The sequence below is a fragment of the Lissotriton vulgaris genome, chromosome 12, assembly GCF_964263255.1.
Source record: "Lissotriton vulgaris chromosome 12, aLisVul1.2, whole genome shotgun sequence".
Classification (NCBI taxonomy): domain Eukaryota; kingdom Metazoa; phylum Chordata; class Amphibia; order Caudata; family Salamandridae; genus Lissotriton; species Lissotriton vulgaris.
In genome coordinates, this window is record NC_141700.1 from 717,782,057 (window position 1) to 717,804,454 (window position 22,398).

General features: G+C 41.8%; 1 protein-coding gene across 1 annotated transcript in view; it reads right to left on the minus strand.

Moving 5' to 3' along the window:
- The window catches only part of LOC147678109 (hydroperoxide isomerase ALOXE3-like), a 117,642-nt gene that overhangs the window by 36,348 nt on the left and 58,896 nt on the right, over positions 1–22,398 (minus strand). Inside the window, exons 2-3 of the mRNA XM_086945969.1 lie at positions 7,433–7,637; positions 1,246–1,330 (exon numbers count right to left, since the gene is read on the minus strand). Coding sequence (XP_086802095.1) covers positions 1,246–1,330; positions 7,433–7,637 — 290 coding nt within the window. The remainder of the gene's footprint in view (positions 1–1,245; positions 1,331–7,432; positions 7,638–22,398) is intronic.

A 22,398-nucleotide genomic window follows, 5' to 3' on the forward strand; every position in this document is an offset into this window, starting at 1 on the left:
TGTCAGTTTTAACTTGTTGGTTCTGGCAAGTAGGAGGTGAACCAGTTGAGTTTTGCCCCCGATAAGCCCATTCTTGATTCAAGAGTTTCTCTGAGGCGTTTGTGGCTAGCCATGTTGAATGCTGCCATTATATCCAGAAGTGTTAGATAAGATTATGGACTAGTAAAATTTGTAGATCAAGAACGTTTAGAATGGCGCCCTCAATATTGTGTCAAACCCTAAAACTTGACTGGCGTTCATCAAAATTCTTGATTTTCACATAGTTGCTCATGGGTGCATTTTTCAATCAATTTACAAGGGGAAAGGAAGATTGAATATAGGTCATAAATGGTTAGTCTTTCTAGCCAGTGCCTGTTTTTTTTTTTGGGGGGTGGGGAGTGGAGGGGGGAGAAACTTGGACCATTTTAAGACTTTCCTGGAGGGATACTTTTTGGAAAGATGTGTTCACAATTTGTCCATAGGTGAGTTAGGGATGGATCTCTTTCAGTGTGTCGGAGGGAATGGGATCGTAGTGTGTGATGGTGGGTTTCATGGACAATGGCCTTAAACACGGAAAGACAAGCTGTACAGATGTTCGGCAAGGTATGGGAAACTGCATGCATTTGCTACATGCAAATTTCATTGTAATTAGAGATGAACAGTAAAAGCTGACCAACCATTCCATAAACCAGTCCAATAAACAGCCCCCCCCCAAACAAAAAGAACAGCCCACAAACACTCCTCTCAGACCAGCCTTTTGGGCCCTGCCAGATTGCCCTAAACATCACTCCGACTCAGACAGGGGCAACTGCTTCTGCTGGGCCTATCAGTTGTATGCATAAGTCTATGTAGGAGTGCTTATTAGCACAAAGCTCAATGACCAGTGGTCACAGTAACCATGTAAGGGGGGCAGGCTCTCGTGAAAGTAACCAGAGTTCTTGTTTTACAATATTCAGATAAACCATAGAGGATATCATTCAATACCACAGTTTGGAGTTTTCTTCAGTCAACTGTCATTGTCCCCTCTTCCTCCTCCCCACCCCCGGGTAAACAAAATCTTCCTTTAAACGCTACTTAGTATTTAGCTGCAAGCTAAATTATAAGTTACTTGTGTTAGTTTGTCAGTATAAATTGTCATCAATAGTGTGCGGACAGTATAAGGACGTCCTGTAAGGACTGGCTATGAACTACAGGGTGTGAGATTTTTGCATCTCAGTTGCTATAGTGTTAACACAATATATGTTCCCATAACATCGAATAACTCACTTGTATGTCTCTCTTCTTTCCTTCAGCTCGTTCTCTCGCCACCTTAGGAGGAGGGGGTTGTGAACTTCTGCAGAGGCCAGTGTAGCTGCTCCAAATGTTAAAAAAAGTGCTGTTTAGGGAAGTCTTTCATTGAAAGAAGGAAAATATAATGAGGATAATAAAAAGCCACGTGAGATAGAATCTGATGCCTATCAAATGCAAAGAAAATGTGATTCAGGTGACCTCAACCTGCCCCAGGTATAGAAGAATAGGACTAACGGGGAACATTTGAAATTATCCAAGGACCAGTTGTGGTACATTTCACTTCTATAAGGTGTTCAAGCTTAGTTTGGTTACTCGCCTTCTGGCATCTTCCTTAAGAAAAAAAAAGCGAGAAAAAGGGATACCTTGGAAACTGAAAATCTGTTTTCACCATACACCCTCATACCACCCCTCCCAGAGTCTTGTCTCTCCATACAAGGACACATTGGTCACTGGATTTCCATAAAAAAAAAGCATTCCAGTACTTCAAAAGGACCTTAATATGGAGTGGACAACAGCCCGGATCCTAACATATGAGACTACTGCAACATCAACTTTGCTAGACTGAACCTTATTGCCAAGCTACAGACCCAGGTAGTTTAGATTATGCAATAACGTCAACAAATGTTAAGACATCAAGCTCTCCATGAATGTTCAGCGGCTTCCACAGGAATTCAGAACCAAATCTAAGGTTCTCTTCAGTCCATGAAATGCAAGTGGGGCAAAAGCCCAGAATACTTGCAGAAACTGGCCCTCCGCTGCTCTTCAGCCAGAAATCGCTCATCAATCACCCTCCTGATGTATTAATGACTATTAAAGGGCATTAAACATGACAGATCCATGGCAGTACAGTACCCCAGATTGTGGAGCACCATCAACCCAGCCATGTGAATTGAACCAACCACTTATCATTCAGGGGGCACACTCCCTACTGGGAGATGCTTTCAACAAACTAAGTAAAAAGCCCAGAATATTGAGCAGACAGACTAGAACCTGGGGCCTCCCTCAGTTTCAAAGTTGGCAGCTCCCGTCATTATGCCACTCCCTTTTCCCAACTTACAATGTCTGTTAAAGAAAGAATGTCTGTTAAAGAAAGAATGTCTGTTAAAGAAAGAATGTCTGTTAAAGAAAGAATGTCTGTTAAAGAAAGAATGTCTGTTAAAGAAAGAATGTCTGTTAAAGAAAGAATGTCTGTTAAAGAAAGAATGTCTGTTAAAGAAAGAATGTCTGTTAAAGAAAGAATGTCTGTTAAAGAAAGAATGTCTGTTAAAGAAAGAATGTCTGTTAAAGACAGTCTGTTAAAGAAAGTCTGTTAAAGAAAGAATGTCTGTTAAAGAAAGAATGTCTGTTAAAGAAAGAATGTCTGTTACACTCCCTTCTTTCCATCTACTGTGGTCTAGACAGACCTCTGCCACCTGTTTGCCACAGTGTTCACCTTAATCAATTGAAGGGCTGAATGCTGGTCCTGCTATCCATGACAAAGAGTTCCCAATTGGAGTGTGACTGGGTCCTACAGAAGAGTGGTTGTTCATCCCTAACCCACATCAGGACTGTAGTCTGGGTAAGGTGGACTTTCTGGCTCCTGCTCAGATAACCACAGCTTCAGACCAGTACCAAAGAATATTCAACCACCTACCACATAACATTTGCTTTCATAGATTCTAAAGTGAACCATGTAATTACTTTCCAATATTTGATTCTATGGAGCGTTAAAATCTTAGCCAGCCGTTCAATGTTGCTAGGTGAGCCACAAGAACAGAAGGCCCAACATTCAACAACTTTGGGTTTTCCTGCAACGGTCTGGTGGCATCTTTTAGAACATAATTACAACTTCATTAAAGAATTTGGTTGACTCCAGCAGCAAATCTTAAGTCCTAATGATCTGGAGATCTTCCCTGATAAAAACAATTCAAGGCAAACATCATAAACTATACAGTACATGTTTTGTGCATCGATGCAACTTTTCCCTTCAGGGAAAGAGCTTTACATAACATTCATCAAATATGGAAAACACAGAAAAGACTCCAGAGAGAGGGCGTGGCATGATTCTTCATGGCCTTGACTGTAGGACATGATCTACGTTTAGGTGTTATGTCGAGTTGCTTTGTTTTTCTTGGTATTTATGAAAACAGACAAATGAATACAATATCATGGGTTTGAAATAGTGTATACAAAAAAAAAAAAAAAAAAAAAAAAAAACAACTATTCCTGTATACCTAATGTCAAATATGTCCTGCCATGGACACTGGTTGCACACAGACACAAACCTCTAGTATTCGAAATGGAATAATTGGCCCACACTGTCAATTCATGGGAATGTTATAACAGATTTTAAAATCTATACATTAGCATTCATACGCAAGTGATGGCCTATAGGAGATATGGTAAAACAGTGTTGAGCTCAAATAAGCTACCACCCATTTGGGGTAAACAGCCATCTTTCCTTATGTAAAGTGTTAGGAATTACATCTAATTTAACTTTTGTACACAAACTCCAAATGTACCACGAGGAGGGATTATGGTGGCAACATCGACTGGCTGGAAGGAGTCGAGTTGAAAACGAAAATTAGAAAAAAGTCCTACTATAGAAAACCATCGGCTTCCTCGGAGTTAAATACAGAGTCAGCTATGAGGTCCAACTAAAACGAATCCTTTTTGTAATTTTGATTTAACCTTGACATTTATTGTTACAGGTATGTAGAACAATTGTTTAATGGTTTAGAAAAAAAATATTGCAATGTGTTTTAAAATGACCTTAAAAATGTAATCAAAGTATTGCAATACTTAAAACCAAGTTAGCCTAAAACGAAATTGTAACATGAAAAATACTGTAATGAGTTACTGTTGGCAGAGTCTGAAATGTTCTGCTACTGTAATGGGGTGATAGAGGGGGAATGAAGCTCTACTCTGGTCAGTTTGCTTCAAAAGTAGATTAGTAATAAAAATAAAAGTTGCACACACATGTAGTGCCTCTTGCATGGCTACATAGTCGGTAGTGTGAGAAGGTGAGTTTCATCTTCCAGGATATCCAGGATTCAGTGCTTCTAATTTTCAGCTCCTCCAGAGTCTGTGCATCATCATTTCAAACCAAGAGGCACCTACACTATATTAAGTTCTAGTTTTGGGATTAGTCTTATTTTTATTCCCCGTTAATGCAGTGCAAGGCTGTACTCTCTTTAATAATGTGCCCCATATCCACTAGTGTCCAGGTATGTTCATCTTTAGGTTCTTTATGCCGGTCTTCCAGTACAAAATGTTTTGGGTTTTTAGGTTACTGTTGTGTTTTATGCTTGGAGGACAGACATGTGGCAAATTTATTAGAAAAGACCCGAAATGTGTGCATCTGTATGAATGGTAACTGCTGCATACATGGTAAACTAAGGACGCAGCCAAGGAATTCAATGCTGCACTGCCTAAAGCATACATAAAACACGTTTGTATACCTGTGGTTCTCAATCACACAACCTTTATGGGATAGTGTCCAAACAACTGACACTGTGGTAGACAGGGCTTGAATTTGGGGTGCTGTACACGGCCCCAACATGACTTAGAGTCTTAGAATTGGGGAACCTGCAGCTGTTCCTCGTGGGAGTGCTGTTTTAGAGGAACACACATTGGACATTATCCCCTAGAGATTGAGAACCACATGATTGCGGTAGGATTATTCTACTTGGACTCATGCCACGGATTCTATAACCGGATGATATACGCAGTGGCCCCTGAATGATCTAATTTTTCATCAGGACCCAATATTGAACCACGTGTTTTTGTTTTTTTACGTTGATACTATTTATTTCACACCAAGAAGATACTTACTTCCCCAGTAATTCAAATCTACCCTGATGAAGCCTTTGTAAGGCAAAACATGTTGGCTGCGTTATCTTTGAAATGCCCAATAAAGAAAAATATTGCATCAATAATCAAGACTACGAGCATGTGTTTATGTTAAATGTCTTCATCCATAACCATCTGTTGCCTCTACTTCTGGTATACAAAAGGTGTATACATGGTAAATGCATATTTTCAGCTGGGGTTCTGTAAACTCAAAATCTTGGATCAGAGTATGCTCCAGGCCTTCACTGCCATACAAGAGGTGACCATGAAGAATTAACCATATTTTTTTATAACAGATTTATAATCAATATTAGAATTATAATAAAATGCATCAATTGTTTTCTGAAGGACATCCATGGCTTGTGTACAATTCCCCGATTCAGTGAAAGATAGATATATTGCATGGGTTGTCCTTAAAAAGTGTAGTTGAATGCTGGTTTCTTGCTTTATTCTGAAAGATTTGCGCTAGGTTTGATTTTAGGAACTAAACACTGCTATACTTTTCTTGGATGTCTAGGATTAATTGGAAGTCTATGGGAAATATAAGTACTAAACATTAAGCACAGGGAAGAAAAAATGTACAGCCTGGTTTTCTCCAGACTGATAGTTGTGTCATCCAGGTCCATATTAAAAAGAATGGAGCTCAGACAACAAATCTGTACCACATGTCCACATGAATTAAAGGGCCACATCTCAGGTTATTTACTTTAAAACACTGTATTTGATCTGGAAGTAAAATTAATTGATTGCCTTATATAATGAACACCCAACCCTACTTTAAATGAGTTTAAGTAACAAGGCCAAAATACCCAGTTGAGATAGAACTTTATGAGACTTGTGAAAGCAAGCCAACATTCACCCATTTGCCGCTTCTTGGAGTACATTGGTTTATTACTGTATGGAATGTGTAGATATGATCCACTATGAATTTAGAAAAACACCTATTTGACTTTAATGTAACAACTTCACCCATATAAAATGCAGAATACACCACAGCAGTGCATTCAAGCTGCAAAAAGGTGGGCGAAGGTTACACCAAGTCAGTAAAGTTTGTCATATTTGAGAGCCTTATGTTGAATTTGGCTCTCAATTTTTTGTTTTGTGACCAAATTTCCCCAAGGCATATCTAAACCCACAGTGTGGAGTGGGGAAGGCGATTGAGATGTCAGGAGGCCTTGGGTGATAGCAGCAGATGGTCAAACGAGCAGGATTCAGGAATTTGCAGCCACAAAGGGCTGTTGAACAGGTCACCATTAAATCAAGATCCTTGCCAACATTAAACTATAAAGGTTTTGTTAAACACATCCATTAGAGATTTCAACCTTGCACAGCTTGGGAGGTTTTGCCTTGCACTGCTTGGACTGGTGCCAGAGCCTTGTACTGGGTTGAACTTTGGGAAGGTTTAAACAAATTAGTCACAACTGATGAAAATGGATTCTTTGGGAGCCAATGATATTCAAACGTGGTACTATGACAATACCTTTTAAAAATAAGATGGGCATCAATTCAGTGTAACGGTAGGGGCCTCAGAACCCCTTTCTTTCAAATTCCTTGATCAGATTATCTTCAGTTCTATAAAGCAATATCAGCCTTACTTCAAGCAAATTTGTTGCTATAGTTTAGTCATAATTTTTCTAAAGTAGTGGACTTAGAACTATGAAACATACGTAAATGCATCTGCCTCCAACTGACATAGCCAGCGCGATGTCTCTACAGGCATCATGCCTCCATGAGATGCACCATAATAGAAGGAGGGTCTTTATGGTCTTCAGGTTGGGGTGAGGAGTTTTTTTCACATGTGGTGCATAGAACCCTTAAAAGGGATGGTATTGAATTGTCATCCTCCAGCTGTATCATCAAAAGCTCGACTCATGACTGACATCCCACTTGGTCTTCTTACATCTCAGTTATCAGGACATACACAAGCAGTGCCTAATTGTTTGCAAAAAAGTGAGAACCAATAGGCGGCTCCCCTACTCTTCAGATACAGTGAAAAAACTGATTTGCTTCAGCTGAAATCTTAGAGGACTCAGGCTGCATGAAGAAATAGTGCAATCTTGGGTAACAGGCCATTGCATTATTTTGTTGTAAATGTATCAAAAGTAGTGTAAAGGGTATCTTTCCAGCCCCAATACTACTTGTGTGATTTTTCTCCAGAGTTTCAATTCTTGTGCCTATATAATGTAACTACATACATTTATGTTGGGATAGCTTTGCCAAAAATAGATTAGCAAGCAAGATAAACTAGAAATTCCAAAAAATAAGTTTTACAAGTTTAGTAAGACATCAGGTGTGTATTAAGTGATATGTTCCATTTTAATTCGTGCTCTACCTTTCCCTTCAGGAAGCTCCACAGTGAGGTATCCCTCGATCCAACGGTAGCAGGGAAAGTGGTAGATCTTTCCTGTAGGAGATTCCACAGTAACTTGACTGCAGAACCAGCTGTCCTTGGGGAAGACTGAAAAGCGCTCCTTGTGAAGGCGGATGAGCTCAATATCCCCCAAGTCCTGTTTTTCATGAATGTGGTACATGTCAGTCTAAAAATAAATAAAAACAAGTATTTTACTATACAATTTTATTTACATGTACCGGCCACTAGGACATTTAAATATCAGCAAGAATGACATTGCTCAATTTCTCTTATATTTCTAAATCTCGCCTAACAATTGGAAAACTTTCACTATTACAAGTTAATCACATCCAAAGCAAGTGTTTAGATTGCCCAACCATGGAAGAAATTCCACTTACATTTCAGAACTTGATTACCAAGACATGGTTTTCGCAGTCTCAGTTGCTAATTTGAATTGAAATTCCATTTGCCCCTGCAGTCCAAAGGGGTCCAGTGTCCAAACAATTGATGCAACAGGAACTAGAAAAAGCCATTTCAAGAACTTGATATCGGGTTATTCAGAGAGAAAATAAAGTCTTATGAAGAATTGGGTAGTTAACTGCTAAAATGGAAATTGTTCCATTTTGTAGACAAGTTGGTTATTTTCCAAACGCTTTCCAAAAATATTAATGACACTGGCCAGTTCGGAGCAGACCATTAAACATTCCAGAGCAATACTGTGAAGGATTTTAAATCACAGATGACCATTGGCAAGACTGGTCAATTCATAATAAAAAGCACAGTTGCTGGTAAGAGGAGCAAAGAGCAATACCCTTTCAGAAAGACCATTTAAGTAAGCTCCAGATCAAGGAAAACCTTCATTGCAAATCTATGGCAATGCCTGCACTGGTTGGTTAGCTAAATTTGCATAACCCTTACTTGAGAGGGCGTAAGACCGTGTCAAATAAGTCACAAGGGCCCTTCCTTATGACCTTGTTTTTAGACATTTTCCAGACTTATGCTGAAGACTTTCAAAACATTGGTGCACGTGGAGAAGTGTGGCTCACTGGTTAGAGCAGGCAGACCCTGAAGCAGAGGTCAGACCCGGGACCAGGGTTCAATTTCCGACGCGGCAGGGTCTTGAGCGCAAATGTCCACGGACTCGATAATTCTCGCTTCGGTGCCTGACCTAATCATGGGTTCACACTCTGCAACTCTGGGCATTAAGCTTGCTTAATCTCCACAACGGCCCCCCGCGGCGGGATGCCTGGCTTTCACCTTGGGGATGCCCGTTAGGGGCTATCTCACAGGGAAAAGCCAGGACGGGTTCCCAAGGCAAGCGCCGAGATGCCTCCGGGTAGTCTAGCGCTATATAAGAACATGCAAAAAAAAAAAAACACTAACCATACAGGCATGTGTGAAATGATGCCATACACAAAATCAGTTCTTACTGTAATGTCTAGTATTTACAAAAAAATACAAACTCCTACTTTGTACCTATTGGCTCTTAACACTTGTGTGGATCATTTACTGAAGTTCTACTAGATGTTCAAAAATTATCTGAATGTATGAGTTTAAGAACTGCAATTTTAAAAAGTGATAAACTGAAGAAAGCCCATAACAGTAAAAAAGTGTGTATTTGGAATCAAATCATTGCCATGTGTACAATAGAGGACATTTGCATGACCAAGCCTGACATTTAGGAAACAAGCTAGAAATTAATACATCCAAAAAAAAAAAAAAAAGCCTAAACATGGCCAGAGTTTTAGAACCACTGCCCAAAAAGCAGGGGTTTGTGGGCTTACTACACATGAAACAGACATTTGCAAAAAATGTATTCCGTCCCACTGCAAAAGAAAAACAATTTATAAAAGACTGGAGATTTTCCCCACTGTTAAACAAAAAAAGAAGAAGGCTTGAAGGAGTTTGCATACCATAAAAATGTATACATTTAGGGGTTATTATTGGTGAATTGGCAAATAGCTTTGTAGAAAAATAAATATATTATAGGGAACAAAATGCCCCCGTGTTTTGGTCACATCAAAAATCTAAATCGGAGGGACAGTCTAGAACACAGCTACACTGACCGCGTTTAAGCAGGGGAGGTTGGTTACACGAACAGCAAGGTTTTAACAAATGCAGTAGGTACAAGGCCTGTAAACAGAGCAGCAACCATAAAATGTACACTACGCCGCATTAACAAGTTCATCACATGTGGAAGCAATTGTGTTTAAGTTCTATGCAGTTACATATATGTCGACAATACGATCTGACCTGTGAAAAAGAATTCAAGCATCACAGATCTAGAAAAGAATCTGGATGTGAGGTACCCGGTGGCCAGGCACTGTGCCCAAGAACATAATCAAAATGCTAATTTGTTGTCATTATTTGGAACGGACAGGATTGTGAAAAGTGCAGAAGGAGGAGACCGAAAGAAGAGGCTCAGGCTTTTGGAATCCGAATATAATAATCTGTTTAGGAGCAAGTCTACCGGAGGATCAATGAGGAATTACATCTTTATGTTGGCGGATGTTGTAAATCGAGCTTTCCGGTTTTAGATCCGGTTTAAGTCCTGGTGTGATAGGATGTCTCATTTGGCTGATAATTTGTTATCTCTATAAGAATTGTGCTAGGACAATGTGGCTTTCTCCTAAGGATTAGGACACATTTTGGGTTACTCTCCCTCTCCCCATGTTCCTAGGTCTAAGTAACACTATTACCGTATTTTCCGGCGTATAAGACGACTTTTTAACCCTTTAAAATGTGCTCCAAAGTCGGGGGTCGTCTGATACGCCGGTAACCAAATTTTGGGAGTGGAAACAACGCTCCACCAACCTTGAAATTGGAGCAGATTAGGGCCCTGTCAGTGCCCCCGCCGTGTGTCATGGCTAAATAGGTATGTCCCTGGGTTCAGCTGGCCAGTGCTGGCTCATAGTCTAAGGCCTATGCCTGCCTGCTGTTGTCCTTACCGGCTATGGTAGTCGTGCCGCTCCGCTTTCACGACCCAGGTGCTGATGCCACTCAGCTGGGCCAAAAGATATGCCTCCGCGTCGGTGCAGTCAGTGATGGCAGCGCAGCAGCTCCAGTGGGGAGGAATTCGGGCGCCCTGTTATCTGCCACTGCTCGTGGGAGGGTGGGGGGATGCAGCAGCATGTGCTGATCTGGTGTTTCTCTCCTTCCGATGTGGCCATAAATCTCGCTATCATCGGAAGGAGAGGAGCGTCAGTTAATGGCCATAGAAAGGGGACTAATATTTTCCCGCCGGCAATACAGCAACATAATGTTTTGCTGCAGTTACCGTACGGTATTTCAGAAGGGTGATTACAGTACATTCCTGTTGAATCACCAAGACACTGCATTCTTTTTAAGATCGGATGGACAGTTCTTTACACTTCATGTCACGGAGGAGGGCTAGAATCACGGGTAGTCTTACACGGCGAGTATAGCACAAAACCTAAATTTTTTCAAGAAAAGTAGGGGGTCGTCTTATACGCCGGGTCGTCTTATACGCCGGAAAATACGGTAGTTGAATTTAACATTAGGAGATGGACACCTTGTACGTTTACAGCAGCAGCAAACTTATATAGTGTGCTGTAGTGGAGGTTATTTATTATGTTTTCTGTGCGTGTGAATTTTTTCACGTTGGGCGAGTGATGTTCAGTCTAGTAGGAAGTTTTGAACTTTTTTTTTCATTAGGGCAAAAGAGCTGGCAATGTGATGTCAAGTCCTACCACTTGGTTAAATTGTTTTCCTCTCCTTTTATGGAGATTGACAAAAAAGTTCCCTTTACTGCCATAGCAAGAAAGCAAAACAAATTTGTTTGCACATATTTTCTGGGCACATGCACTCAATGGATGCGATGATTGTTTCAGCAAGACTATTTTCTATGTACTTTATATCCCATGCTTACAATTAGGAGACCCTAATACAGCATATGGGGCATATTATCGTTGTATTGAGAGCCGCAGGGCACATTTTACATGCATTTCTTCTATCTTGATTATCTATCGTTTTCTTTTTTGCATCTATTGTGCATGAAATGACCAATTACGATAAAGTCAATATACATGTAAATCTATAATGCTCCAAATAGGTCACAATGCATATCCCGTGTCATGGAGTTTATGGCTTAGTAAAAATTGATCACCGATGGTCACTATGCAGATTGTTTAAATCCTTTATAACATTTTAGCAAATAGATGTAGTTAAATATGAGGGTTATATGAAATAGTAATATTGTGTGCCACTGATAAATTTCCAAAATGCTTGATGACTGCCGAGGGAGAGAGGCATCAGGTTTCACCTATATGAGTAATAAGCTTCTTGTAAGTTAAAGCTTACTGAGTAGTTGTACAAGTTACAGAAAGTCCATTAAAGGGTTATGACAAATGTATGTACAAAAAGGCAATATATTGTGTGGTTACTAGTGGTATAGTGAGAGCAATATTTTGAAAAGTTAAATGAAGGAGGAAAATAGAATGAATTGCTGTAATAGCAAGATTATGTGTTTAAAACTATAGCAATATTTGGTGTTTACAGCAGTTATGAGAACGTTTGGCCCAGGTGCCAATGCTCCTGCTGCAACATTCAAATCATTACCCTATTGCCTGTATGGTAACTGTACTTGTGACTGCCTGTTTAATTGTTAAATATAGCAATAAGCTGTGTTTAGTGGTGTGCCTAAAACTTTAAAACCCGGTGCCACTGCATTTGTGGCACTATTGAAATCATGACCTAAGTGCCTGCTAGATAACTGCAATATTAGGTGTTCATTGGACTGCCTAGAGCTTTTGGTCCTTTGCTACTGCACATGCAGCACCATTGAAATTTACAACCCTATTGTGTGTCAGATAACTACACTTGTAACTCTCTTGTTTAGTAGTAAGCATTTAGCTAGAATATCCATTTAGTGCGGTCCCTAGTACTTTTGGCCCCAGTGCCACAGCACATGCTGCACTATTCAAAGTATGCCCCTGTTAACTGAAAGGTAACTGCAATGGTGACTACCTGCTTAGTTGTAAAATATAGCAATAATCTGTTTAGTTGGGAGGCTAGAGAGAGTTTGGTCCCAGAGCAACTGCACTATTGAAATCATAGCCCTAGTTCCTGCTAGAAAACTGCACTTAGGACTGCCTGTTTAGTATTCAAATTAAGCAATATTTGGTGTTTAGTGGAGTCATGATACTTTCGGCCCAGGTGCCCCTGCACCATTTATATCAAGCACATTTTAACTGAAATTGTGACTTCTTGCATAGTAGTAAAAAACAAAATAAAAATCGAATAATGCCTACAAAGTGCAAAGAAAGGTACAGAAGCACGAGTAGGAATGCCTCAAACTTTCAAAGGCCAAAGCATGTTTCACACAACAAAATAATAAAAAAGCAAGCATTCGCCATACTGTTAGGAGGTCTGCCGTTTTCAAGGGAAGAGATCTTCTCTTATAGTTTAACTATTCCTGAAGTCTGGACAGCGATAGGGGCTTAAACAGTGTAAACAGCTTTAGTAGAAGATAAGTATTGTAAATGTTTTACAGCCAGGGGTAGACAAGCATCTGTAAATAGTACATGCTGTACAGCCATAATTTAAGAGAAAACGTTCAACCCACTAAAGCGGATTGGATTGGAGGAGTGCTTTGGTCTTGGGAACTGATAAGAGAAGCCCCTTTTAAAATCTATTAAATCCAATAAAAACCTAGAAATGAGAAAATTACCTTCTGTATATTTGGAGAGCCTTGCCGCAAGCTTTATTTGGAGTCATTGGTATTGGAACCATTTGTATAGTAACAACATCAAGACAGTTTCACAAAAAACCCCTGTCCTCTAGTAGTGGCTACTTGCCAAATACTTTTTTTTTTCCTGAAAAAGGGAAAGTGAAGGAGGACCTGGATACGGAGAAAGCTAGATCTGCCTTGAATCAAAACTACAACATTCAAGCACATGCAACACAAAAAACATTTACACCCTGAAGTGCCCATGTGGCAAATTAAAAATTGGTCAAATGGAGAGGAAACTTAAAACAGGCAGCATAGAACACAAAAGCAATAACCAAACCAGAGTAAAAACTCTAGTGTATACATGCACTGGCTGGAAGCAGGGCATAACATAGCCCAATTTCTATTCACAAACAATTGGCTCAAACTGAATTCTTTTGGATCAAGAAATTGGAAACCATACAGTCCTCAGGGATGAACAGTTTTTTTAAAAAAAGGGATGAACAGTTTTTTTAAAAAAATGCACAAACATTTTTTAAAACATACATGTCCTAATCAGGATTTAAGGGTACTTCTATGTTTTGTATAGAAATGTATGTTATGTTTTTTTTAATTTTTGCATTCAATGTGTTCATCCTACAACCACCTACTTGTGTCAACATGTACATTTGGGTAGGGTTTAGATATAGCATTGAAACAAATGTGAGAAGCACCTTTAAGAGGGAGGTATTGCTTAAGGCGTATGAGGATGCAGTTCACTTATACATACACATGCATTTGTTGATTGCATTAGCGAGAAGTCACTTCCTCCCACTAATGGTTTACCATCTATTCAGGAGACCTGCTGCAGTCACTGAACAGAATGGGTAAGTGCGTACAAGGAAGGACATGGAGAAATTTGTTACACTGCTGGTGAAATTGCACGCAAAGATAGGTTTGCATGGGGAGAGGCATCTCTGGGGGAAGACTGGGTGATTTTAGAATATGAACTTCGGAGTCACGTTAAATATTATGTTGTCGCTATGGGCATCATTTCACATTGTTGATGTTGCATTTTTTTTGTAAGATGCTGTCATGGGTTGACGTACAATCACACATGATTAAATCCTGAGAAGCATTGTTCTGAATGTAGACACCTCACCAACTGCTAAAGTAACACACCCTCACATGCACATTGTGATGGAGAAAGATTACATTTCTGCTCTATTCAGCTCTTCCATATAGAGATCTATAGTTTGATTTTTAGCACAGATTCCCCTGAAGGGTCCTCATCCGAAAAGGCATTGGACATGCATTATACATTTGGATATTTCAAGCCATGGTGACCAATGATTGGAAGTTATTCATGAGAACTATTGAGTAAGAGTGGTCAATTAAATAAATTGAGTGAATAAACATGGACAAAATATGAAAATGGCAAAGCAAGGTTTTATTTTATTTGGCAAATAAACATGGTGAACAAAACCATTACATTTTGAAAGCCAAGTGCAAACAGGGTTGGCAAGTGAGGATCCACTCCCGACACATTGTTTCATTATTTGCATTAGAACACACATGAAATACTGCAGACATGTTTTAGGTCACCCCTGGGAACATTGACCCATTTGGCTACAAAGTGGTCCGGGGTTTCACCCCACCCACAAGGTGGCACTGGGCATTAATGCAACACCCTCATTACCCTTCAGAGAACACTTTATGGATCGGGGGAGAAAAGATTGGACTTGCAGTCTGAGCAGATCTCCTGTGAGTTAGACACAACAGGCTTCCTTAGGCCATTTTCCTGTATTACTAGCTGACCAGTTCCAACCAGACACACCCTGAATCCACCCACTGGCCTCCAAGTGAGTACTGACCCAAACCTCCCCCCACCATATTTAATTTAGTGGCTTTAAGGGCTCACTCTGGCAATGATTTTGTCTATTACTCGAGGTTGGTATTCACCCCTTCAACTAAAGGCCCAATATTTTACACTCATGTAATGTACAGTGCTCCACTGTATTGGGTATGTTTTGGATTTACATAGTGCAACCCTAAATACTATTAACCCAGGGCAAAGTTGCGCGATTCGTAGTGCACTTTGTGAGCTACGCGAACTGTGTAGTGCACTGTGCAAAATCGAACCGACTGCACAGTGCAGACAAGCATCCGGCACTGTGCAATCAGTGCAAACTGCATCTTGCACAGTGCAAGTAGTCATTTTCTGCCACTCTGAACCTTAAAATTACCCCCCCCTGATACCCCAACACCCATACCCACCCTGAGCCCTAGAATTACCCCCCTCCCCGGCCACTTAAAACCCATACCAGCCCTGAACTCTAACATTACTCCCTGGCACCCCAATCCCTATCCCACCCTGAACCCTAAAATTACTCACTGGCACCCTAAAACCCACACCCAACCTGAACCCTAAAGTTATCCCCTGCACCCCAAAAGCTGAACACTACAAGTTTACACTACAGTTGCATATTCGGAGGGGACTGTCCTCCTTGACGTTTCAATGCATGCAAGTCTAGAACACTGTTCACTTAACGTAACCTAGATATGCAGCCAATAGGTGATGCTGTAGAATGCATTAAAGTTACTGGAACTTGTTTAAAAACTGCTGCCTGGTCTTTGATACTATTCAGTGGAGTCGGGCTGATAGGCAGCACTGTTGTCCCGGCATCCAGCCCCTCCCGAAGGTCTCACTGTGTAGATAGATGTGGGTCAAATGTCTCCTGGTCAGGGACTCCTTTACTTATTAGTCAGTGCCCTTGGATGCAAAAAGGGACAGATCCACTGCCCTGTTCACCATTCATCTGGTGAGCAGCGCCGTGGAAGTGTAATCCATAAAAGTGCACAGACAGCTGTGGGAAAGGGATGACCGTGCAGGTGACACTTTTCCGTTGTAAAGTAATTCCTGCTGGCGTCATAGCCCAGGGTTTGCTGTCTGTGCACTTGTATGGAATACACATCTATACAAGTGCACAGACAGCAAACCCTGGGCTATGATGCCAGCAGAAATTCCTATACAAAAGAAAAGAGTCCCCTGCACTGGCCATCCCTTTCCCCCTGCTGTGCACATCTTCCCACTCCCACCCCATGCTCACATTCACAAAACATCAAGTGCTTAGGTGAAATCCCTGCCTTCAGGCAAGGATATCACCTCTGTGGCACCAATCTAAAATAAAGCCAAGGGGTCCGTGAACCGCTCGGAGACAGGCTGGCTCGGGCTGGTTCTAGGCCTCTCAGAAGGGGTCACAAAAATCACATTCTCGGATGCTTAGCATTCAACAATGGCTCGTTCTTAGCACCTGGTGGTGGCTCAGATCAAAGTAGGCGCTTTACAAGCGTAATATGCTACACAAAAACTGCAGAAACAACATCTGGGAAATAACACTCTAAGGGAATTAAATATTAAGCAAAACATCAAACACAAACAGGAACTAAATCGCTGATATGGATTGCCTTTTTACATTCAGGATTTAGAAATCGATCAGTGTTTATGTCAGAATAAAGGGCATGACGTTAGGACCCGTTACAATGTCCTCTTACGACCCGGGGGACCCGGCCCATTTAAAGCCCTGGCTGAGGGGTCACTTCAGAGAGATCCCTGTACTGGAATGGGATCTGAGCAGGAAGTTGTTGGCAGGGAAGGAGGCTCAGGGTTCCTGTGCAGCTTGTAGCAGGTCTTTTCTGTGCTAGTTGAGGTGCATGCTGGTGGTCATGCTTCTGGGCTTTAGTTCTGTCCAGAATTGTGCATCCAAGCGTTCACATTGTAAGTACCATGGATGCGTCGGTGAATGCTTTGCAGACACGTTCGGGTGAACTCTGTACTTTTGGTGACGTGTGAACGCAGCACCCCAAACTGAACTCACCAGTTAATGTAGGGTGACCAACCGGCATGGCTGCAAATTCTGGACGGTAAGTAAAAATTCAGGACAAAGGAGAAAAATTCAGGACACAAGGTCAAAATTCAGGACAAGTCTTCGGGGGAAAAAAGGTACGTTTTACAGATATAGGAAATTGCACAATAGTATAAAAGTAAGTAAATAGACAACCATTTAAGTACATGTCAAAACAAGTTAATATTAGATTGAGACAATCTGTTAGGTCTTTGAGGCAGATCATGATGGTATATCATATGATATTGATCTATTTATATGGTTACTGCACTGGGTTGTCCAGTCTGATATTTTATCTACATATTATGGTAGTGAACAGACATGTATGGTGAGATGTGCTCAGGAAGATCTGCTTGGATAGACTTTGTTACTAGCATCTCATATCAGAGTGCCATTGTGAGATTTAAAGCGGCACGCATAGGTTAACTAAAGGGAGGATTGCTGTGATGAACCCAAGGAAATTGGTTCCTTGGTGGAACAAAACTAGACCCAGCTCTGGAATACAAGTACCTTGGATTTATATTCAATAAGGAAGGGACGATCTGGCGCCAGAAAGAGGAAGTGAGAAGGAAAGATCAGCCGATTGCCCTAACCATGAAAAATCTCGCAAATAAACTGATGGGGCCGACCCAGACTCCACTTTTGAAAGTATTCCAGCCTGAACCAATCCCCTCAATGGCTTATGGTAGTGAGGCAACGCGGGGAAGGGATGCTAATGAGCTGGTCAATACGCAGTTCAAAGCCTATAGAATCATGTCAGCCATCCGTCCTACACATCACCTGCTCAAGTAAGGGTGTACTTTGGCCTCCTACGACAAGATCTAGCTAGGTATGGTGCTTATATCATCTGCTTGCACAGGGTTAGAAATGCCACCACAAACACTCTAAACAATTTGTTGTGGCAGGATATACAGCACAGAGCATTCCCAAGCCAGAAGCTACCTCCAGCTAGACCTAGGATCTACCAAACTCACTGAACTCTAGGATGTGCAAATCGTCCATCACAATTTTAAAAAACTGGTCTGGAAAACCTTAAAACAAATCTGTGGTGGAGGACAAAGCAAGCTTCTCAAATAGATCGCATGCTTGGAGGACTCAACTCTTACAAATCACTGGCTCCACAACCATATTTTAATCGGGGTTACCCGAAGTCTATAAAAATGAATTTTCTGAGGCATAGGATGGGAATCTTTCCATGCGCTCAGCACTTTCCACTGTAGCTAAGGACACTAGCACAAGAGCCGTGCAGGCTATGCAAAGCCAAACAAGGCGGCATACTACACCTTATCTGTTTATGCAAGGAACTGCACCAAGCACGGCCAGGGACGCACTGGGAAACAAAACCGGCCCTGGCAAAGTGCTCGGCCGCCCCCCCCTCCCCACTCGGGGGTGTTGGAGGTGCCGCTGACCTCTTTGCCAGGGCCGGTTGAGTCAGATTTTGTCACAGGGCCGATTTTGCAGCTATGCTGCAAAAACGGCCCTGTAACAAAACCGGCCCCCAGGGGCCCAAAACCGGCCCCCACCCGTGCGGCACACCAGGGGATTGCCCGGTGCCTGCTACGGCCAGTCCGGGCCTGAGCACGGCAACAGTTTCTCAAATAACCCTTCAAACAGAAAAGCATCCGCACCAGGAGGCAAGCGGTGCTAGCCTGTTTACACCCCCCCCCCCCCCCCCCCCCCCAAAACATACAACTAAACTGCAGATTGGTGCAATTCCTTACACTAGCTGAACAAAAATGTTTTAAAAAAAAGCTGAATCAGACATTGGCACTGTAGTACACTGCTGACAGGAACATGTCCGAATTAAGATCACTACAAGGACAAACCGCCAGGAGAAAAGGGAAAACCCCTGCAACGAGTGGAGAAAATCTGACCAAAACAAGCATCTTGACCTGCAAAAAGAATTCCATGGCTGGTCCAAAGGAACACAATACTAATTATAGCATCCAGTAACATAAGGACAATTAACATGTCTACAATCAATCTTGATTTTATATCTGTAGAATTTTATTTAACAATGGGTTTCATTTTGGTTTTAATCTGAAGATTTCCTCTCAATTTTAAAAACAAAAAGGCAGCGAAAAAAAAGGAAATCATACACACATTGTTAAAAAAAATGTATATATATTTTTGTATTTTATTTGGCAATATTGCAATGGTTTTAAGTAACTGCAGGAAATAGAGAAACTTCAAGCACTATAGGAAACGCATTATGGGTGTTTCAGCAAGTGGAACTTTAAATATGGAATCAGACTTTGCTTATGGGGGCTTCGCAGAGAGTTGCACTAGCTGACGGGAGTCACAAAGGCACTTTTCCCTGCAGCTTTCTTAAAGAAGGCACCATCAATACTCTATTACATGGTTTATTTAGCACACCTTGCTTATTCTTACAAACACAAACATCTCAAGCACAGCTTATGGCACTATGAGGCTCTCCCTAAAACCTTACACCGAAAACAAAGCATGCAAACATTTACAATTACTAGTATAACATTTAAGTAGCAGTTGTGTCACTTAAAATGTTGTATGCATGATGTATGGATCCCACACATAAGCACACAGCAAATACAGAATAGTAATCCATAGGCAAGGGAAAAGCCAGAAAATGGAAATCTCTCACTTTTAACTAAAGCTCTCATGGCACCAAGAAAGCAAAGTCAGTCATTACAACCCTCCCCATAAGAGCTCTCTTGTCCAAGGATCTAGCCATTCATCTTTCCACGAAACGCCTGACATCCACCATTTCAAATGTATTTTCTGCTATCTATTAATTTTTTCATCCACCATTCAGTCTTTCACAATTCATTCTGTCCTTCCATCTGCGTTACCATCCATATCCAAACCTTTTTATACATTGCAAACCTACCTAATGTCCATTCTTCCATCCATCATTTCACTCAATCCCTCCATCCATCCTTTCACCCAATCCATCCTTTCACTCATCCATCCAGTGCCAAGACATTCATGGGTATTTGCGTGCTCCACAAATCGCTTAAATAAATCTACTCTTCCACCAATCCATCCCTCCATCCAACCACTTATCAGTTCATGCATCCAGCCACCCTTTCACTTATCCAACCATCCACCCTTTCACCCAATCCATCCACGCTCATCCATGCACTCTTCCACTCATGAATTCCATTCACTCATCCATCCAACCATTTACCTTTTCACCCAAGCCACTCATTCATCCACTCTTCCATCCATCCATTAATTCATCAATCCATCCATCCATCCATCCATCATTTTCCTCATCCAACCATCCACTCGCCCATCATCCACCCTTTCACTCATTAATCCATCCTTTTACTGATCTATCTTTCATAATTGGTGGTGTGAAGGGTGGGAACGCCAGGACAGCGCACACATGCACACACTACTGTTCTTTCACATCCCCTACTGCTCACCTTTACTGGCACAATCAAATCTTTTCTACTGCTGCCTGAAGTCAGTCTGGTATTTTTCTAAGTGGCCCTTGTATTTTTATTGGAGCGGTCTGTGTTTATTCTTGCATAGACATGCAAACATTTCTTTCATTACAGACCATTAAAACAGAATGATTTACATTTCTTTAGCAGCTTCATAGCGAGATAGTGTTGTCCATTCCTTTCACACTACAAAATGAAATGGCACCAGAGTGTAACAAGACCTCACAATTTATCGAACACTAGCAGGTGTACATTAGTTAGAAGATACGCGTATTCTTATGAGAGATGGGCGAGATTATGCTTTTGACTGCACGGATCCCCTAATTGCATTTTTTCCAGGATGGAAACCCCCCAGGGTACCCCCCACTGCCTTCACTGACCGCCCCAACTGCAAGAGGGGACTTCTTTTAACCCCACAGTGCTCTTCTGCTTCTCCTACCATTTGTGTCATATTTAAGCTTAAACTTTGAGCTTTACCTTCTGCTGGGCTCCTCAGTGATTTTAAGCTAAGGCACTTTAGAAGTTCCAGGTGACAAGTATGCTTCAGCAGCTCAAACTGGCCATGGTCATTCTGGATGTGACAATCAGCCACAGACAGAATGACAATGGGCAGGAGGGGCTGCGAGGAGGAGTGTGAGGCGCCCCATTAGGGAGTTGAGGCCTCCGGCAGGGTACAGCTCTGCTCCCTGCTGGGCCCAGAATTACGGACAAAAGGCGTCCTTAAAAGCATGTGCGTCCACAGAGGGGGCAAGGAAGGGGCGCTACCTCGAGCAAGCACTTGTTCTTGCCCCACTGTGGATGCCCATGATTGGGACCACTCGAGGTGGGAAATGTTCCAGTTGTGGGGCCACCGGTACAAGACACCAACTTAGACACCAGCTCAGGTAGCAGCGATATAACCACTGCACCATGACCACACCCGACACCCCAGGCCTAGCACGGATAGCCGCGGACATAAAGATTGTATCCCTGAATGTCAAAGGCCTCAACCACCCCGTCAAGCGACGGAAGACGCTAGACTATTTAAATAAGTTAAAAGCAGACATACATCCTCCAAGAGACCAGATTCTCCATAGAGGACACGAACAGGATCAAGGCAAACTGGATAAGCGGGGTAGTGTGCTCACCAGCCGTGAATAAGAAGGGGGGAGTGATCACTTATTAGCAAGAAAGCAAAGTTCAGGGTCCACGACCACCAAACTGACACAAAAGGCAGAAGACTACTCACATGCATCAAAAGGGGGGAGGAGACCATGCACATAGCAAACATATACGGGCCCAACGCAACAGACAAAAAATTCTGGGAAGAGGTAGAAAGCGAGCTCAGCAATATTCCAGTGGGGGAACTGCTAATCACAGCTGGAGATATGAACCCAGCAATGGACAACGCCACAGACAGACCCACACAAACCCAGCCACGCCACGCAAGAACAGAACACACTCAAAAACGTATGCACCAAACTTGCACTATCAGGCCCGTGGAGACTACAACGCCACAGAATACACATTCTATTCGAACCCACACAACTCATACAGTAGAATAGATTATATACTCCTGTCCGACACACACACACACACTCCTGACGGAATCAACGGAAATAGGCCCCATAACAATTTCAGATCATGCTCACATCTCCCTCTCCATAAGCGGGAAACACAATGAAACACCGAGCCGGAGATGGCGCCTCAATAGCGACATAAACGTCACCGAAATAGAAGAGGCAATTAGAGAATATCTGATATTTAATGACACAAAAGACACCGAAGTTACGACACTGGGATGCACTCAAAACCACAATAAGAGGGAAACTCCTGAGCATCAAGGCAAGGATGAACAAAGGCAGGAATAAGAAAATCAGAGAACTGGAGGGGCAGATAAAGGAGCTAGAAGTAAACCACATGGCTAATCTGTCAGACAGAAACACATTAACAACTCACAAAGAAGAA